The following is a 19,834-nucleotide window of genomic DNA, read 5'->3' on the forward strand; positions in this document are numbered from 1 at the left end:
CTGTGAACAACCAGTTTAAAAATAAACACGGAGTAGGTAAGCTTCACAAGACAGTGACAGAAATATGAGAAGTAATTTTAACTCGTACACCCTAGGCCCCATTTCCGCCACACCCAAAAGAAAATACAATGGATCTGATTGTTTGATGGGAAATTAAAGAAGAATCATTCTTAAAATAAAATATACAGAGACAGGTGAGGTGACTGAAACACAGTATAGGAAAATGAAATTTTAAAAAGCCCCACGTATTATAAATCCACAATTTGCATATATTATAAAATTCCATACTTCTATTCTGTTTAAAAGATGAACCAACAATGGATATTAAAAAATCCTAGTGGTGTATCATTCATTTGAATGTGGACAACTCCAGTATAAAAAATACATTATCAACTCAGCTGAATCTGGTCCCAGTTAAATTGTGTTGGCTACATGGATCCTTAACTTCAAATTAGCTCTGTTCAAAGCTTTACTTGTTACAAGGACAAGGCAATGCATGTCTCCCCTCACAACTTCTCCTAAAGTCATTCTAGGTTTACACTTCCCATGTATAGTTCCTTCTATCTTAAGCATATTAATGGTTGTACAAGATCATGCTACAACAAATGATTTCTCTCATAATCTCATGTGTTGAAATGCTCCCAAATCTGTTCTGTTTCCCTCATTTCTAGATTATTTGCTCCCAAGTCCAAAACCCAAAACCCAAACCAAACCAAAAAAAAAAAAAAAAAAAAACAAAGAAGCAAAACAGGAAAACAATTTTCATCCCTTCTTCATCTGTCCTACTATAATTGAAGTTGCACGCCACATTATTTACAACCATTTAATCACTAATTATTGAACATAATTCTAGGTTCACATTCATGTATCCTCACTTTTCTCTCATATACCAAAGTTTTATCAGAAACAAAAAGCAAACACCAACAAATCTGATCTTGAAGGGTTTTGGTTTATATTTTAAACACAAGGAAAAATACATGCTCAAAAGTTAATCCTTGATGCAACCTAATTGTGAGTGGGATTCACTACTTCATCTTCCAATAGCGTTCACACAAGCACACCATTATACTATACATATCTTTAAATGTCTACATCTTTACATGGAATTATTCTCTTCTCTGATATTCATAACTTTTTTCTGGTAATAATATCATCATATTAACACTGGAGCATTCATAAGTTATTTCCAGGTCAATAAAACAACATATGAAGATTGCTTCTCGCAATCGCTAAATCTTTCAACTGACTTTCCCGCCTCAACACCAGTTTGGTTAATTGTAATAAGAATGAACTACATACACCTCTCATTTAAACCATCTTACACGCACTCCAGAAGTTGCCTTACTAAATCCACATCCAATAATCAGTTGAAAAGAGTCAACTTCGTGATTTTATCAACAACAAGCCTTTTCACAACTAAATGGGGTTGGCTACACAGATCCTTACCTTTCAATCAGCTCTTTTTGTGACTCGCTTATTATATAGATCTTCATACTTCTTCTCCTTGTTTTTCCCTACAATTTTCTTGGTTTCATTTCTAGCCAACTTATAACTTTGTAGGCCCTCTTATCCTTAGTCCTTTGCCATGTACTAAAGCTGGCTTTCTTATTCTCAATGGGTGCTTGATCCTCACCATCCTACCACCAAATATCTCTATAAAAGTGGTGCTTTCTTTTTTATTCACCGATAATATCTTTAGCCACCCTCCTAATACACATAACTCTCTCTCTTCCATATTGTATTAGTGCCCCTCCTCAAATTCCCACTTTCCTTGTTTGACTACTTCATTAGTGGAAGATTTCAAGCAATCTTCTTTCACACACCTAAGATCACTTCTATGTTGTGCAGTGAGGCTTTCCCATAGTACTACCTTGCAATCCCTGCACAACAATCTAGCTGACCTTCTAGTTAGGAACAAAACTATTTGCTTCTATGATGTTCACTGTTGAAGGTAAGAAGAAATAGGGGCAGACCTCATGATTTTACCCTCTCCAATTAAAGGTGGATTACACTGACAGACCTTCCCCCTACCCCTTCTAGCAAAGATAAATAGCATCACAGCCCATATTTCTCTCACTGTCGTCGTGAAATTGATTCAGAAACAAAACAGCACAAATGAACTCTAATATGTCACAGTGATAAGGCCTTGGGATAACGGTATTACGCTATATTGAGGAAAGTGAGAGGATTAGGGTTGATAAGGAGGTTATAAATAGGGGTAAGATGTGAGAAGTGGGGAAGGAATATTTTTATGAGAGTGGTTTTGGGCAGCCGAAGGCTGGGGGCAATAGTGTGCTATGGGGGGTGGCTAGCACCATACTAACCAATTTATCATTGTTCTTCATTTTTCTATCTATCAATTAAATAATATTAGTTTTTGTGTTTGATTTGTGGGTTCTTATCAAATTGGTATCAAAGCAGTTCCGCTTCGCGGGAAGAGATGGACACTGGATTATCCATGTTTTTCAGCGAAAGCGATGTGTAGAAATGGCTTCTTGGAGTTTTATTGTTCTGTTGGGATCACCAAATTGAAGGGAAGCATAAGTTAGGGGTGGCGATACAACACCTTGAAGGAGAAGCCTGGAGTAGTTCTACGGGAAGAAATGGTAGGTGTTGGATTGGGTTCTTTGAAACTCAGTCTCGATGAAGACGAAGACTGGAAGGGTTTCAGAACTCATGAAATCAGAAGAGATTGATGTGGCTGAACCTCTGGAGTTTGAAGAAAAGACTATGGTCGCAGAAGGTGATTTTAAAAAAATTCATAGCAACTCAGACTTGGGGTGAAAGCCAGGGATCCCAAATTAATGACAGTGAAGCGTTGGTAGAGTTTTTCCTAGAGGAAGAAGAGGCCAAACGCAATGGAGGATGGGAGAAAAAAAGTTGGTCCATATAGAACGACAGTTCGGAGGCAAGATCCCCGGCAAAACCACCATGGGTGATGGCAATAGCTACAGAAGATTCATTGGCATAGTGGGAGCAGAAACAACTTGATTTCCGGCAGAAATCTTGTGCAACGTGGGTGCGATTACCGAATAAGTTCTTTCCCCTTGAGGAAGATCTTCAACATTCGGTTACCCGATGAGATCTCAGGCAAAATCTGAGTATTTTCGGGGATTGTCCATAATTAAAGAGGGGGAGGAAGAATCACCAACGACAACAAAAATCTAGGCATCGCTTAGGGTTTACAAAGAACAGATTGCAGGAAAAGTGGAGGAGATAGGGGTTGGATCGGCAACTCAGGTCCAAACGTCAGGTCCAAATGCGGTTCGGGCCATTTAGACCCCCGAACGTAGGTTGGTCTTTGTGGTTAGGCCAGGAAATTAAGGTGGGGACACGGGCCTTTAGAAGCCCAACTAACTTTAAAAAAACACAACCCACTTACCTAGGTTACGGGCTGAGACTTCACAATTCAAGTCGTGGGCCTGGTATGGGCAATAACTTCAGACCCATCACAATATTTGGGTTATTTGCTTCTCAACCAGGGGCCCAGAAACAAAATGACCCATTTGTTAAACCTAAAGAAAAGGAATATTTTGAGAAATTTACTGTTCAATCTTCTTCTTCCCTCAACCCTGCAACCTATTGCTGCTCGAGGTCGCGAGGAAGGTTGCAGCGGTACTTGCAGCAGTGGGGCTGCCCTCCATGGTCAACGGCAACCCCAAAGAGAGTTTTGGCATCGTCTTTCACCAAGAGCTCCATTCTCAATTGGACATGTATGATGGAGACAAACAGCAAGCCTTCTGCAGTAGTAGAAAGTTGGACGATGGGGTTGTTCTCAATGAATGTGAGCGTTGGAACGAAGACACTTCATTGCCAATGCTGACAGAGATGCTTCCTTTCAGACACCGGAAAGCAATTGATATGTGTCTCTTTCCTTTTGAAATGGATCCTTTTGCAATTTCAGAACCCATGCATGCATTTTCCTCTGCTTCTTTGCTTGAACAGTATGCAAGGGGATGGGTAGCCTGGCCTGCATTTGGCTGCTTCCTATGCACATTTGAAGAAAATCGAGGCAGCATTTTCAAAATTTAAGGGAAATGGTTGTCGTTGAAGTCAGTGTCACTGATCTGCGGGAAATCTTTGCTTCCTATAGGAATGCCAAACTCAGGGCGGCAGGTGTTGTGTTCTGTTGGAATCCTGACGTCGTTGGTTCTCAGCTGAACCTATCTCCAATGGCTATTCCGAGTGCGTTCTTTCCATCAGCTGAAGTTTCCAACATTTTTCTTTATTTGGGTTGCTTGGAGTTATGTGGGTACCAAATATGTTGGACCCAAAGGAGGTGTCCTAAACAATGCTGAACTAGCATGGTTGTGTGGCTAACATGCAAAGACCAAGCTTCTAATTTCCTTCACCCTGAGGACAAGGTGCATTTCAAGGGGCCGGGGGTAATAGGGCCATGGGATCACGGTATTACACTACGTCAAGGGGAGAGAGAGAGAGAGAGAGAGAGGATTAGGGTTGATTAGGGGGGTTATAAATAGGGGTAAGATGTGGAAGTGGGGAGGGAATACTTTATGAGAGTGGTTTTGGCCAGCCGTAGGCTGAGGGCAGTAATGTGTTGTGGGGGTGGCTGGCACCATTGTAATCAGTTTATCTTTGTTCTTCATTATTCTATTAATTAAATAATATTGTTTTTGTGTTCGATTTGTAGGTTCTTATCACACAGCAACTCTAAATTTCTGAGACAACAGCACTCATGAATCATCAGTTGCATTGATCAAAACCCATGAGAAGAAGAAATGGGTTTGAGAGTTTTCATCATGAGGTTTCGGCTGATGGGAGAAGGGTAAGAGAGTTTTGATTATGGGGTTTCAAGTAATGGGAGGTGGGGATACTGATAAAAATGGATGGGTTGTGGTCTCCACTATGGATTTGCAAAAGGTGCCCCAAGCTTGTTAATGCAACCATGTCTTGTACACAACTCTTTACCTGGGTCCTTCAATGTTTTATAATTCAGGTTTCTCAATGATGAGACAGTTTGCCAATAATTGGTCATGCTATCCTCTGCTTGGTTAAGACACCTAAGTTAGCAACTTCTTAGCTATATACAACTTCCCTCATGCAGAACTTCCTAATTATGAAAGTTTCTTGGAAATAAATGCAGGGAAAATAAGGCCAGACAGGAGTTCAAGGAAAGTGATGGGTGGAAGTGAAAGGATTCTCTTGGATAATGTAAACTGACAGGCACTGGATGTTTTATTTCCATCATTATATGAGCACTTCTCCGTTAGAGTTGGATTGCAAATGGATGTGCATCTTTCTGGTAATTTTTCCGATCATAACCAAGCATTCCTGTCAAAAATACCAAAACATCTGCCGTATATTTCTCTATTATCACCAAAACCTTTCTAGTATCACCAAAGCCCATCCTGGTCACCTCATTCCACTTAATTGTAAGCCTTCTCTAACTAAATCTTAAACCTCCTGGTTCAACTATCTGGGTCCATACACCTGCAACTACCAATATGACAGTGGAATTTTCTACAATTAACTGACTACTACTGTTTCACCAATAACAAGTTCATACCTTTAACTCTTTTCCCACACCAATTGGTCCACCCAAAGTATCGGATTACTCCTTAGAAGTACTAATCACCGGATGCAATGATGCTTATAGCTTGCAAATATATTGTCAGTCAACACTAATGTCATAAAAAGAATATCAAAGGTACACGTCATTTTCATATAAAATCATCCTACACAACTTCAACTTCAGACCATACTAACATTCTACAACATCTAAAAGCAAACATATTGACATCAGCAGGTTCTGACTACCATGAAATTCAAGAATTCACCCTCATCCAGAATTCAGTGTCCCTTTTAGAGCCTTCATTGGACAAAGCCAGAATTTGTCAATCTCAACATCATCATGTCAGCAACTTTATTTAGAGTTATACACTTCCTTTTTTCAATCAAACTTAACAAAAGCATAAATGGTCAGAACAAAATTCACATTTTAGCATTATTATCAAAGAAATTTATTTCTTCACCGGTTAAAACACATTAATCACTAAGGATGCATTCAGTAACAGTCTCAGAGAACGGTACCAGCGTTCCTTTGTTCTCAAAAAACAGAAGAACAGGTGGTAGGTGTTTCTTAGAACGGTTCACTTTTTTGTTCTTTAAAAAAGAACCGTAAGAAAAGTGGTTTGAAGAACGACTTTTACAGAACATGCAAGACATTCTGTCAAAGAACAAAAACTCGATAAAATGGTCCCAACGATGAAGGTTTCCCAGGACCACCCTAATTGGGGAATATTTCCAGAAGGGGTTGAAGACTGGTGCAATAGAGACTTTGTCCACAAGAAAATGATTTTTGTCTAAAAAAAATGGAACAGTTAACCCCCCCAACCAAAAAAAAAGTTCACTTTCTCATAAAAGTGGTCCAAAATGCAAAAACTATTTTCTCAGAACTTCTGGAAGGGGCTAAAAGCCAGTCTTTAGAATTCCATAGGAAGAGAAAAGAGGTAGTTTGGATTTGATATAAATATAATAACCACCCTAACAATACCCCAAGCTAACCCAACTCAGACAATCATCAAGAACAATAACAATAACAAACATAACCTTATCCCGAGTGGATTAAAACAAAGCATGAACATAACTGGAAAAATCTCAGGTTACCCACCAACAGATCAAAATCTCCCAGTACTGCAGAGCCAAAACTTTCAATCAATCAATAATATAACTGAGCTCTTAGCTCAACAGCGTTCAAATAGAAAAGCAAAAACCATGGAATATCCTTATTTTAATTCATACCACAGCCTATAGAACATGATTCATCAAGAACCAAAGTAGAAAATTAACAAAGCAACTAATAAGCCCCAGATGGCTGGATGAAGCCAACATTTGCGCTGGAAAATAGCCTAGCCAAACTAGGACTCATCTGGGGCCTGCTGCCCATTATCTTCTTGCAGAAATGTCTTCAGTTCCTTCTTCCCCTTGCAAAGAGGGTCAAGAAATACAATACAAAACAACAATTTTGAACTCAAAAACAGTTTCTGGGCCAGAAATAGATTCTAGGCATAGATTTCAATGACCTTAATAAACAAACAGACTGAAGATCTGCAACTGAGAAATAATATCATCCTAAACAAATAAATAATCTGGCCATGTAAAACAACCTCTGTTGATTTTCATGTGACACCAAACTTCACTTGAAACATTTATTCGTGCATGTTTACTGGTTTTCAGAAGTGCAAATGTTCAGTTTATTATTTTAATGGGGATAGAGGTGGGGAGGGAATCCAGGCCAGCCATTTTTATAATACAGATCGTACATCCAAGTCAAGTAACACTGGAGCATTTTTTTTCAATTATACAAAAACTCTTTTCTTAATTACATTTTGAAAAAATTAAAAAATAAAAAAAACCCTGAAAGAAATGACTAGTTACAGAAACCAAAACAAAAATTCATGTAAAGACCAAGTGCTTTTCACCTTTCTCTTCTTTGGAGGGGTGGAAATTCTCTACAGAATCTCAAATATTTACATATTAAGAATCCACAATACAAAATGAAACATGAGACGAACAGATTCTCTGCGTCAAAGTCTGCAACAGTATATAATTAACTAAAGTCTAAAAAAGACATGTATAGTAAGCTGCCAAAAATGCAGTAAAATTTCAATACAGTCAGCAGTCTCACCTTCAAACAGAATCTCTTCAACTTGATTCTCGAATCCTCAACAGGCTAAAGCGAAGTTACTGATTTATGTGCAATATCATAAACAGAGATGAGAATCTCAGCACCAATTAATATGATGATAAGCCATTCCAAGAAATCGGATTTCCTGTTTTGAAGGATTTCTTGTAGAAAACGAATATTATGCTGCAGAGAAAGGTTGAACATTTCAAAAGAATGACTACATTATTCAAGATTTTTTTGTATAGAACTGTTTATTCAAATAGAAATGGAATTTTGTTTCTCAAATCACAAGATACCTCCACAAATTTTAATTTAAAATCAAGGCTTGCAAATCTCTGAGTCAATTCAAACTCATCCCGGAGAAACTCCCAAATTTGAGCATACTTCGCATCCTTCCAAGCAATGTCCGATCTGCAAGCCATAGAGTTTGTCCGTCAACTAAAAGGATTCATAAACCAATAGTTTATTGAAAATAAATGGATATTTTTTATTAACTTAGCTGAAAAGATATCCTGTCGGAAATCAACAAATTCAGATCACATGGTCAGATATTTATGCTTTTCAGTATTCAATGCTATTGAAGAACTACATTAAACAATAGGAATGCTATTGATGGTCTTTGCAATAGCTGGTGCATCTTTTTCCAGATGAGCTAGCCAGATGGAGTACTTCAATAGCATCTGGAAGACAGGCGAGATGGAGTCCTGCTTTGAAACAATTTTCCAGATGAGCTTTAGAAGACAAGCCAAATTAACAATTTTCCAAATGACCGAATCTCTGATTTTAATTTGGCATGTCTTCTCAAGCTCATCTTGAAAATTGCCTCAAAGCAGGACTCCATCTGGGTCAATTGGGTCTACTCTTTCCTCCTCCGGTCTGACTCCTTCTGGACAGTCCCCATGCCATCCAACCACTCTTGGATTTGGAGGTAAATCCTCTTGTTGCGTCCCCGTGCCCTTTTTGCCATCTCTATCTCAATCTCCATTGGCTCATCCACTTCCTTTTGGCTTGACCCGTGGCATCTATTGGGCATTCTCTATTCACATTTTGGCCCCCGTACGGTATATGATACCCGCATTCCCAAATCCACCCCCTTGTCTATTTTCATTTCCGATAGCTCTTGGACCACTGCTCCCCTCCCAATTCTCACACAGGTTTGGGACTCCTCCCTGCCCTTTCCAACTCCCTTCGTGACCAAACCATTTGGCTCCCATCTCCTACCAAAACCTTCTCCACTTATTCAGCCTGGAACCTTCTCCGTGCCCATAACCCAAAGCCCCCTTGGCCTCCCCTGGTTTGGTTCAAAAGCCATTAACCACACCCTACCCACCAATCCTTCCTTATTGGCCGCCATATCCTTGTTAGCCCAAGTTGTATCCTTTGCTGGAATGGTTGGAGGACCTTGACCATCTCTTCTTTACTTGCCCTTTTTCCAAATCTATCTGGCAAAAAGTCATATCCACCATTTGGCCCCGCTCGAGGTATTCCTTCGATTTCGCTAGTGACTGTTCCTGGGATTCTCGAAACTTTTCAGGTTCTACCATTTGTGATCTGGTTGGCAAGCTCATGTTTTGTGCTATTGTCCATCATCTTTGGTGGAAGCACAATCTTCAAAGATGGACCTCCAAATACTGCTCCAAAGATATGATTTGGAATGCCATCTTCTTCGATGTTTCTTCTAAGCTTGTTCTTTCTCCCCTCCCCCTGATTGTTGATACGCCAAGGAACAGGCTTATTGTTGTCTCCTGGGGCCTTAACTCTTCTCTTTGGTCTTCCTCTTAAAGGCCGTTTTGTATTCCTTTATCGTAATTTTAATTATTTATTCATCAAAAAAAAATGCACCTATTAAATATCAAGTTGTGCAAGATGTACCCTGATAGCACAGCAACTTTGCTGATGGCAAGTCAAGTGCCTTGAGAAGGCATAAAGCCACTAAATAAAGGCAACGAGGTAGAAGGTAAATATGCCCATAGAATCACCCAATGGCCCCAGCATTCTATTTTGATCTAGAAAAAGGGTCTATATCACCCCCCCCCCCTCGTTGCAATATCATTCATCATCCTTTGAAACTTTCCTCCTATATCACCATCTCTCTTTACAATAATGGTATTTAAGGCATGAAGCAAAATGGCACGTCCCATGCAGATCTGATGTGAACTGTTCCCAGGGGGTTACATAGCCCCTACTTGAACCAGGGGTATTTTGGTCATTTTAGTAAATTTTGTGGATCTAGGCCAGGGTTCCTTTGAGTCCAGCTAGTTCTCAGAACCCTAGACCTACTTTTATTTTCTCATTTGAGTCTAATTTTGTGATTCATTGAAGAGTCCTTGTCTAGGTGTGATTCCTAGTTTGTGCTGGAATCCCCTAGTTCCAGTCTATTTCTTGCTAGGACTTTGTATATACTCTTAGAATCCAAATTGGATCTTTCTAGAGTAAGACATGGTAGAGTCCTTGTTGTAAGTTTGAGTCCTTAGTCAAGTTAGGAAAATTGCTTGGGTGCTGCGCATTAATGGTCGAGATTTCGATCTTGACTGTCCATTTCCGAAAAGTGTGTTTTCACACTTTTGAGATACGGACGGTCGAGATCGAATCTCGACCGTTCGCAGCAAAGTGTTGCACATTAATTGCGCAGCACTAAAGTTGAACCCGTCAAGTCAGAGTCATACTTAGAATTAGAGTATTAGAGGGAAGTCAAGTTAGTTTCCTAAGTTGAGTCCTAGTGTGTTTTCTTTTTAAAGGCTATAAATAAAGCCTCCATCATCTGTAATTACAAGTTGCTGATGAATAAAATTCAGATTGAGTTTAAAGGCAAGCTAGAGGAGCCATGGGGTTTCCCTCCCTTCCCCTATAGGATCACACCCTTCCTTTCCTTATCCTTAGTTTTAGTTTCATGAAACGTCCTTCATCCATTAGATTTTAGAAATTTTTGCAATTCATCTTCAACCTCTAGAGACCTTAAACCCTAACTTTACCAAAAACCCATGACTTCCAAATTCCTCAACCTAACTTCAAACCCTTATAGGATTGTCATCTCCCACCCCTATTCTACCTTACCCGACCTAGTTGATTTAACTAAGAGTCCTAACCCAAGTAGGAAGCTTCAAACCAAACCTAATTCCATTAGGACCAACCTGAAATTGTAGATTATCAAACAACAGCCATTCCCTAACCCAACTGAAACCCTAAAACCCTTCTAGACTCAGGCCTTAAAACCCCTAAAACCCAAATCCAAACTCATCCCCAGATCTGAAACTACAATTACAGCATAAGTATTGAGCCTAAAACCCTAACTCTTTTTGCCCTAAGCCTAGTCGAAACCTTCTAGGCCTATATGGTTCTACCTAACTCTTCCAAACCCTAAATTCCTCAAGAATCTTTCAACCAAAAGCAGCTACAGCACTGGAAGACTGCTGGTTCTTCGGAGAGAGGATTCTGGAGTGAGCCCTAGTATTTCTTCAACCCAAGCCCTAGACATCAAGATCCCACCTATCAAGTATTACAAGACGATCTTCAAAATGATGTTTCATGGACCATAAAAATCTGACTGGATCCAACCCGTCCAAGAAAAGCAACTGTGGATGATCCCGTACAACTGCAATGACTTAATGGAAAGAAAAAAAGCCACTTAGAAAATCTTCAGGATTTGTTCTTGTGCTGACTTAAGGATATTTGATATTTCCCTTCCCGACTTGAATTTGGAGTAGATGCCAGCAAAACAACTTAGGGTGTAATTTCTAGTGTTTCCAGTGCCCCTCTACAAAGGTGTGACTTAATCCAGATTGAAGGAACTTAAAGAGCTAGGCACAAACCTAAAATAACCTAAAGAGAAATGATGAGAAAGGATATGCATGGCTTAGGCCTCATATCTAGTATGGCCTCGAATAAAGCTGATTGGAAGGCAAGGCTCCATGTAGCAAACTCCAGTTAGTTGGGATAAGGCATCTTCTTGTTGCTGCTGTTGTACTTTTTCGGAATACATTTGCAACAGAACACGTAAATGAAATCCGGTAAATTTCTTTGCTTAATTGGAACAAAAATAAAAAGAAAAGCATATTTCGTCATCATTTGGGAAACAAATTAGAAGTCAGTTTCTTTTAATTTCTTTTAAAATTAAAAAGAAAATTGGCCAACAGAATAGGACCAAACTCATACAACATCTCTCCGCAGCCACTCCACCACCACAGAACAGAAAATATGTCTCTTTCGTGTACATTGCACTATTCGTTTTCAGTAGATGGTGGCTCTTCACATAATGAATCTGTGAATGAATGTGATGCACTTAGATGGAATCATCACGTGGGACCAACCACTAGTGGATTCCATCCAGATGCCTCACATGCTTTCGTGTACATTCATGCACATGAAGATTTCCCCACACTCCTTTTTTTTAGTAGCAGAAACACTTCATAATTTTATTTTAGCTTTACGACATTTTTTTATACGATTCTACTCCAGTTTAACAGTTTCATAATAGAGTATAGATACTCAGATTTAATATCTAAAGCAGAATGTTTCCATACACAGCCCAATTGGTTGAGTGACAAAGATAGAAAAAAGAAGTTGACAGAAGGTAGGATTGCTAGAATTTATCAGGCTATTCAAGTACTTGTTAGAGTTAATAAGGGAATTTTAGGTATATAACCATTATCTCATTATGTATTCCGATGTAATTCTTTCCTTTAACCCTTTTACCTCCCTTGGCATCTTAAGATAGCCTGGGCGATGTAATTTCTCTTTGTCAAAACCAAGTGAATCAATACAGGGGGGAGAAAAGTACTGTTATCTCCTTCTCTCCTCTTCCTCTTCTTCCTTCTCTCTCGTTCTCCTGCAATCTTACATTTAAAACTTGGCACCAAAGCTCAACAATTGATTTGAAGTTGCAATACAATCTCCTCTTCTCCAATTCCTAATCTTTGGATCCTATGGCATGAAGATTTCCAGTGAATAGGCTACCAGGTGATTAATAAAAGTAAGCATGACATAGATCTTGGCTTAAGACTACAAAAGGATATCATATCATGTGGTAAGTATGAGCTCTCTTGAAGCTCAAATCAACGTGGCCATCTCCAAGGTCAACACCAGCAATTTTCATGGCTATTGCCAGCCTCTTTTCCAGTTCTTCTCCCTCCATGCCAGAGTTGTTTGGCAGGGTATAGATCCTTGAAATTATCTAGGGGTCGCTTTCATGCATACATGGTCTTCATCCGCAGAAAGGAGTTGTTAAAGCATAAGTCAGTTCCATCCAAACTGCCAGGTACAACCAATAGTGTTTTCACTAGCTTCTTGCATTTGAAATGCAACGTTTGAAGTTCTAAATTGAATAATAGTTTGAACTGTTTGTATTGTTTCTTTGAGTTGCCCAGATATGATGTTTACCCTTTGAATGGGGTATCAGAGTGGAGTTTCTCAAGTTTGGTGGCTATTTCTTCTTGCTGGATTATTTTTTCTAAAGTGAAACGGTGTATTTGGGTTGACTGTATACTCTCCTTGGATTATCTTTTGAACTTTGTAATTTGAATCGTGAATACGTGTAATGTATAACCACAAAAGGGTTGGCTCAGTTGGTAATGACCAACACCTATTAGTGAAGAGGTCACAGGTTCGACTCTCCTCGGTTGTACATGTAATAGTCACCCACCCCAAACACTACATACTCATAGACCACCCTTTACTAACGAAAAGAATCTGTTATGAGATTAGTTTGAAGTTTGGACTTTGAGCATTGATGTATGAGTATATGATGTGTGCAATATGCCAATAAAAGGTCTCACTTCAGCATGGCAGTTTCCAATTTACGGGTCTGAAGTGGAACTCAAATTTACGATTTTTTCCTATAAATCTAAGGTCAACAGTATGTTCAGAAGGGCTGAAGAAGGTTGGACATCATGTTTCAGCCCAAATGACCTAATTCCCCTCAAGTAGGGGAAATTTTCACCAACTCAGCTAGATCTTGAGCCGACTCACTTCTTTGAGTTGGTGAGATGGACCTCAAGATCGAGATGTTGAACCTTGCTCGAGAGTCAAGGACACCACTACTTCTCAAGGGGAATCAGAAAAGAAAAAAATAATATATTATAGAATAAGACTGGAGCAACTGAAGATGCCGACATTTAGTATATACATTATTAAAAATAAAAATCTGACCACCATTATGAGATATTAAACTGTAAGAACACTTAATGAGATAATCAACAGTGTCTAAGAAATCAAACAAAACCGTTCCAACCCCCCCCCCCCCCCCCAAAAGTAAAATATAAAAAAAAAAAAAAAAGAAAAGGAAAAAAGATAAAAAGAGAAGGAAGATCACTCAAACAAAATAGTTAAAACTTTAGTACAACCATGCAACATTTATGGAGAACCTGCATCATCCAAGAAAATTTTAATGGAAGTTCAAGGACACTGTAATCAAGGACATACAGAATTAGCACCAAAAATGACATGTAACACTTAACGAAAATAGCCTTTGAGTTTCTAACAATATCCTCAAGATACTTTGAAGATATAATCTGGAAACATTACACACAAGTTTTTGACAACACCACAACAGAGTATACCTCTCAAAAAGTCCAAGTTTAAGAATCACATCAGCCAGGTTAGAATTTGCCTTCCCAACTAGTTGAAAAAGTTTTTTCCTTTCCATGGTAAAGGTGCCAGTTTTTTCCATTCCCCGATTTATGTCAGTAAATTCAGCAACCATCCCGTCAACCTAATGGAGCAAACAACGTTACAGGAGCTTTCAAAAATTGAACAAAGTGTTGTTAGTTTGAGAACCCAAAAGAAATAATCAAAGGGGAGTATACCTGGCGAACATAGTAATCAAGAGCAATACTTTGACCGAGCACACTACCAATGGTACGAATTCCATCAATATTCAAATGCTGCAACATTATGTAATCCAACCCACCATGCATCCATGTGTGCAAAGTTGGCTTCTCCCTCACCTCATACTCTACATTTCCATGAATAAAACTGAAGTTAAAATAAGCTCATACATACAGAATGCACAAACTGCAGGCTTCATGCTTGCTATCGAAGAAAACGGTTGTAATTTGAGTTTTGGAGAATTTTTTGTTTTCATGTAATTCGTTTAGCTACAGGGTTCTATTCGTAATTTCCTTGACTTCCATCTCATTTACTGAACTTCTCTTTCTTTCTTTTTTTTTTTTTTTTTTTTTTTGGAGGGGTGGATGAATGATATAATCATTAACCAAGAGCTCCGGAAGGGAAAAAAGAATGTAGAACAAAGGGAGAGACATGAGGGGAGAAACAGAGGGGGGGACAATCAAATCTATTGCTCGCCAAGAAGGAAGAACTTAAACCCCAGGATACAAAAATAGTTATGTTCCTTGGGGTATCTACTATTGGGGGATGGTAGAGAGACAGTCTAGAAGATACATCAAAGCAGATGGCATTCCAAATCGCATCAAATGATCAGGATTTGGGGTCCATCTTCTCAAATTACGTTCCCACCACAGATAGAAGACCAATGCATTGAACACCAATTTCCATGCCGTGTCACAAATAAAGGATCATGCAATGTATCTCAAAATGCAAGCCCACTCCCGTGAGAAACCAAAGGAGGGCCTGGATCAAGGCCAAATTGATGTTACGACTTTTGCCCACAAGGGGCTGGAGAAGGGATAGAGGAAGAAGAGGTACTTTACATAGTTGGGGCTAACATTGAGGTGTCAATTTAAAAGTAAGGATTGGGTAGGGAGGCAAAGGGTGAAAGCTCTCCAAGTGGTGAATGCATGGCGGGGAATGCGGCCTCTAAACCAAACCAATGGGGGAGCGGAACAGACAAGGGTCCAAGCGGAGGAGGACGTGAAGGAGCCAGAGGTGGAAGGTAGCCAAATGGTACAATCGTTTCTTATTTGAGCCTTTAGAGCATTTTGGGTTTATATGTAATTATGTTTAGTTATTGGGTTCTTTTTGGATGAATTAATAATTTCATAACCAAAAACCCCCCCGGGGGGAGGAGAGATAGGAGTGATGTAAAATGTTCCTAGGGATTACATAGGGCCTAGGGTTACCTCCCCAAATCCTACAGCCACTACTTGAACCAGGGGTATTTTGGTCATTTTGTCAATTTTCATGGAGTCCAAGGCCATAACGTCATTGGGTCCACAGCTTGTTATTAGGACCTTAGACCTACTTTCAATTTCTTATTTGAGTTACTATGTTGTGATTTATTGAAGAGTCCTAGTCAAGGTCTGATTCCTAGATTTTGTCAGAATCCCCTAGTTTCGGTCTACTTCTTGTTAGGATTCTATATCTACTCTTAGATTCCAAATTGGATCTTTCTAGAATAAGATATGATAGAGTCCTTGTTTAAATCAGAGTCTCGAGTCAAGTTAGAGTCATACATAGAACTAGAGTGTTACTTTGAAACCAAGTTGGTTCCCAAAACTGAGTCCTAGTTTGTATTCTTTTTGAGGCTATAAATAAAGCCTCCTACCTCTGTCATTGCAAGTTGAATTGTTTAATAAAATTGTGATTGAGAATTTGGAGGAAACGTAGCTGTGGCAATCCTTTGGGGAGACCTGCAGCAGCCATTAGAGAGTGTTTCAGCAAGCTTTATTCAAGTACAGCAGCAGCCCTTCAACTCCAGAAACCTTCCCTCATTCCAAGTACAACACACCCCCACCCCACTTTCCAGCCCCCTTCTCACTCTACCTTAACCCACGCAAACATCCCCTGCCCTCCCCTCTTCCTTGTGGCAGCAACCATCCCCCTCTCTTCTAAACTTTTAGATCCCCAACCCCTTAACCACCCCCTTTCCCTTCTAGTTGAATTTCACAGTTCCCTAGATCCTAGTCCTACTTCTAGTTCCTCCATTAACCAATCTTTCATTAGGTTTAAGAATTTCCTGCCCTTCATTTTCAACCTCTGGAAACCCTAAACTCCAATTTAAATAGAAACACCAGAACACCTGAAATGCCCAACCAAACTTCAAACCCTTTTAAAATTACCATCTCCCACCCCTACTCTACCTCCCCGTGACCCTAGTTGACTTCCCTAAGAGTCCTTCCCCAAGTAGGAAGCTTCAAACCAACCCAAACCTATTAGGGTTAGGCCTGAAATTATAAATCAACCACAATAGCCCGTTTGCTAGTCTAACTGAAACCCTTGTACCTTATTTCCTAAACCTTAAGTTCAAAATTCAGTACTGAAACTTCATGACAGCAGCAGCCAAACCCTAATACCTTTCAACCCCCAAACCCCATAAACCTAACCCTCATCCTAAATTCCAAAACTACAATCACAGAATAGTACTAAGCCTAAAACCTAAAAAATTTTTCAACCCTAAGGCTGACTGAATCCTTCTTGACTTATCCCTAACCCTTGCAAACCCTAAATTCTTAAAAATCCTTCAAGTGGAGGTATCTACAGCCCCAAAAGACTGCTGTTCCTAAGAGAGAGGGGATCCTGGAATGAGCTCAAGCGTGTACAAGAGGGTTGTGCAGATCAAGTTGGATAAAATCTATCTGTGCAGATCAAGTTGGATAAAATCTATCTCTAAGACTCTTAGGTGGAGGTAGGTCTTCCATGGTCAAGGTAGATACTCGGACAATTCGATTTGTGGAATCACAAATCCAAACACGCATACACTAACCACCTAATGCAATCAAAGGCTCTTATGAAAGAATGAGTTTCATTTTCTTTTTCTTTAATAAAGTAACTAAAAAAGAAAAGAAAAAATCATACTATCATACTACTATATAAAAGGAAAACCTCCAACACTTGTGGCACGTATTTTCTTAGACCAAAATACCCCTCCTAAATAGACATGAACCTTCTCCAAAATACCCACCCTACAAAACAACATACCCCTACGATGAAATGCACCCTTTCAAATCAAAGCATTCCTCAAGCAATATACCCCTGTGATGAAGTGCACCCTTTCAAATCAAATCATTCCTCAAAGCAACATACCCTTGTGTTCCAATAGCACCTCTCTTTGTCTTTCTTGCTTCACGCTTCATATCTTCATTTTCTTCTTGCATTGTCTGCTTGTTTTCTTGTCGGAGTCTCGTTGTTTCAGTTTCTTGCTTCGAAAACAATGGCGAGACGATCGAAGAGGAAGACGAAACAGATCAAAGAAAGCAAATCTACTGACAAAGTCTCTAACGATCCACCACAAGTTACCAGCAAACCAAAAAGAGTCAAAACTTCTTCTTCTTCTCGTAAACCTAAAGTCGAACCTGAATACTTCCCTGAGAAGCGAAATCTGGTTCGTCATGCTCTTCTTCATTCCATTCTACTCGTATTCATCTATCGGATTCTATGCGATGAACAATTTGTCATCCAATTTAGGTTCTTTTTGCTCTTGCTCTCACTAAACTTTGCGAGAGTTTTTAACTTAACTTAACCTTGTAAATTATTCACATTGTTTGAATAGTTGTCTTGTGATCGGATTTCCTTTTGGATATAATAACCTTTTTGAAGATCTTCAACATATGTACGTAGTTTTATATTTGTTTTCGCTGCAATTTAAAAACTTCAAAGCTTAATTGAATGTTTAGTTTAGTCACTTAACAGTGTTCTATTGAGCAACGAACTATTTAGATGTAGTGAAGATAGATTATGAGATCTATGACTACCAGAAACTACTGATGATGAAACTATCTGCGTAATGCGTAGTAATTAAGTCAATTGCAGAGTACCGTTGGTTTCTCTTTCATTGATCTGGATGTTGGATTGTGTTTTGCAGGAAGATTTATGGAAGGCTGCGTTCCCTGTAGGCACAGAGGTTTGACCAAACATTTTTATTCGTCTTATATTATTACTACTATTTCATAAATCCTAATTCTGAAGTCTCATGCCTGTATGTATGACACTAATTTTTGTTTCTGATTCTTTTGGTTCTTCTTCCATTTTCCTCTCTCCTCCCATTGCAGTGGTATCAGCTTGACTCAGTCTATCAGTTCAACTGGAATTTCACGAACTTGGAAGTGAGTGGAATTTTCTTCTTTTGGATGTTGTACAGTTAAATATTACATTCCTTTGTTCTTATCCCCTTTAGGGACTATGCAAGTTAAAGATGTAGCCACTATTCATGGCATTCATAATAATTTAAAACTAAATAAAGCCATCAAGAATTTGTGTAGAACTGAAAGGCTTCCTCAATTTATGGTCAGAATGCATTTGAGGAGGGTGGAGTCCTTCATGGACAGAAAGTTTACGTCTTTTAGTTGTACTGAGCGTAAGTATTCTGTATGACTTTGTACTTTTATTATTCTTCTCCTACCATTTCAAGTTTCTTCTTTGAGATGTGAAGAAATTGTTATGACAGTGACATCCATTGTTTTAAATAACCTTTTGCGGTTCCACTTTTGATGTTTGAGATGTCCAATTTCTTATTCTGCCTCCTCTATGTTATATTTCATCTTGGGTTGGTTTGTTATTCTGCCATGGATTATGTTATATATCATTATCTCGGCCTTTCATGAAAAGCATTTCGATATATCTTTTCCTTTCTGGTTTTATTTTTAACAAATTCAAGTTTCTGGTACGTTATTTTACTTATATTCATTCAACTCCTTGTTTTGCAATTCACATCTATTTCTGTGTTTCAGCTCAACTGGTCTCCTTCAAGGGTGAAACTAAAATTATCTGCATTCCTGTCGTAGTGGCTGTAAGTTAACTTACCTGCCATTTTTACCAATATCTCAAGACCCAAATTACCTCCTCTAGGTAATCTATACAATGGTTGCCCTTCAATAATAAGAATAGCTATAATTGAAACAAATTCTGAACAAAATAAGACGGTGTGAGCTTCAGATGGTATACAAACATTACAACACACAAAAAAAAAAAAAGAGGCAATGAACCACGTGCTTATGCACGTGTTATTTTCCTAGTAATAATAAAAACAAAACAAAACGGAAATAGTAGATTTCCCCACCACAAAGATTTAAACAACGATTCCAAAGCCATAAGGTTGTCGTATGGTTGACCACTATATAGGTTTGACAACAAAGGAATCCTTATAGTCTTCGGAGCCACCTACAATTGAATCCTAGGGATTCAGCAATAGAGTGGGAACTACTAGACGTTTTTGTTTCTACTCTAATTAAGAGTAATATCTTTGAATTTTTTTTTTTTTTTAAATAAACCCTTTGATTTGCCTAAGAATGTGAAAAATAAAATTGACTAGTACCTCCCCGGCAACTGCGCCAAAAA

The 19,834-nt window shown here is 38.9% G+C and overlaps 1 protein-coding gene across 3 annotated transcripts in view; it reads right to left on the reverse strand.

Moving 5' to 3' along the window:
- LOC149023282 (protein RETARDED ROOT GROWTH-LIKE-like) overlaps positions 1 to 19,834 on the reverse strand; it is a 45,056-nt gene that overhangs the window by 1,040 nt on the left and 24,182 nt on the right. Inside the window, exons 4-8 of one of the 3 annotated variants that reach the window (XM_089143834.1) lie at positions 14,449 to 14,597; positions 14,203 to 14,354; positions 7,945 to 8,059; positions 7,649 to 7,831; positions 7 to 7,554 (exon numbers count right to left, since the gene is read on the reverse strand). In XM_089143834.1, the coding sequence (XP_088999960.1) occupies positions 7,694 to 7,831; positions 7,945 to 8,059; positions 14,203 to 14,354; positions 14,449 to 14,597 (554 nt within the window). In that variant the 3' untranslated portion in view covers positions 7 to 7,554; positions 7,649 to 7,693. Of the gene's footprint in view, positions 1 to 6; positions 7,832 to 7,944; positions 8,060 to 14,202; positions 14,355 to 14,448; positions 14,598 to 19,834 lie in introns of those variants that run through there. The other 2 variants (XM_089143835.1, XM_089143833.1) reach the window with 2 other exon arrangements.

This window comes from Hakea prostrata, chromosome 2 (assembly GCF_041222555.1).
Source record: "Hakea prostrata isolate BN-2017 chromosome 2, UWA_Hpros_2, whole genome shotgun sequence".
Classification (NCBI taxonomy): Eukaryota; Viridiplantae; Streptophyta; class Magnoliopsida; order Proteales; family Proteaceae; genus Hakea; species Hakea prostrata.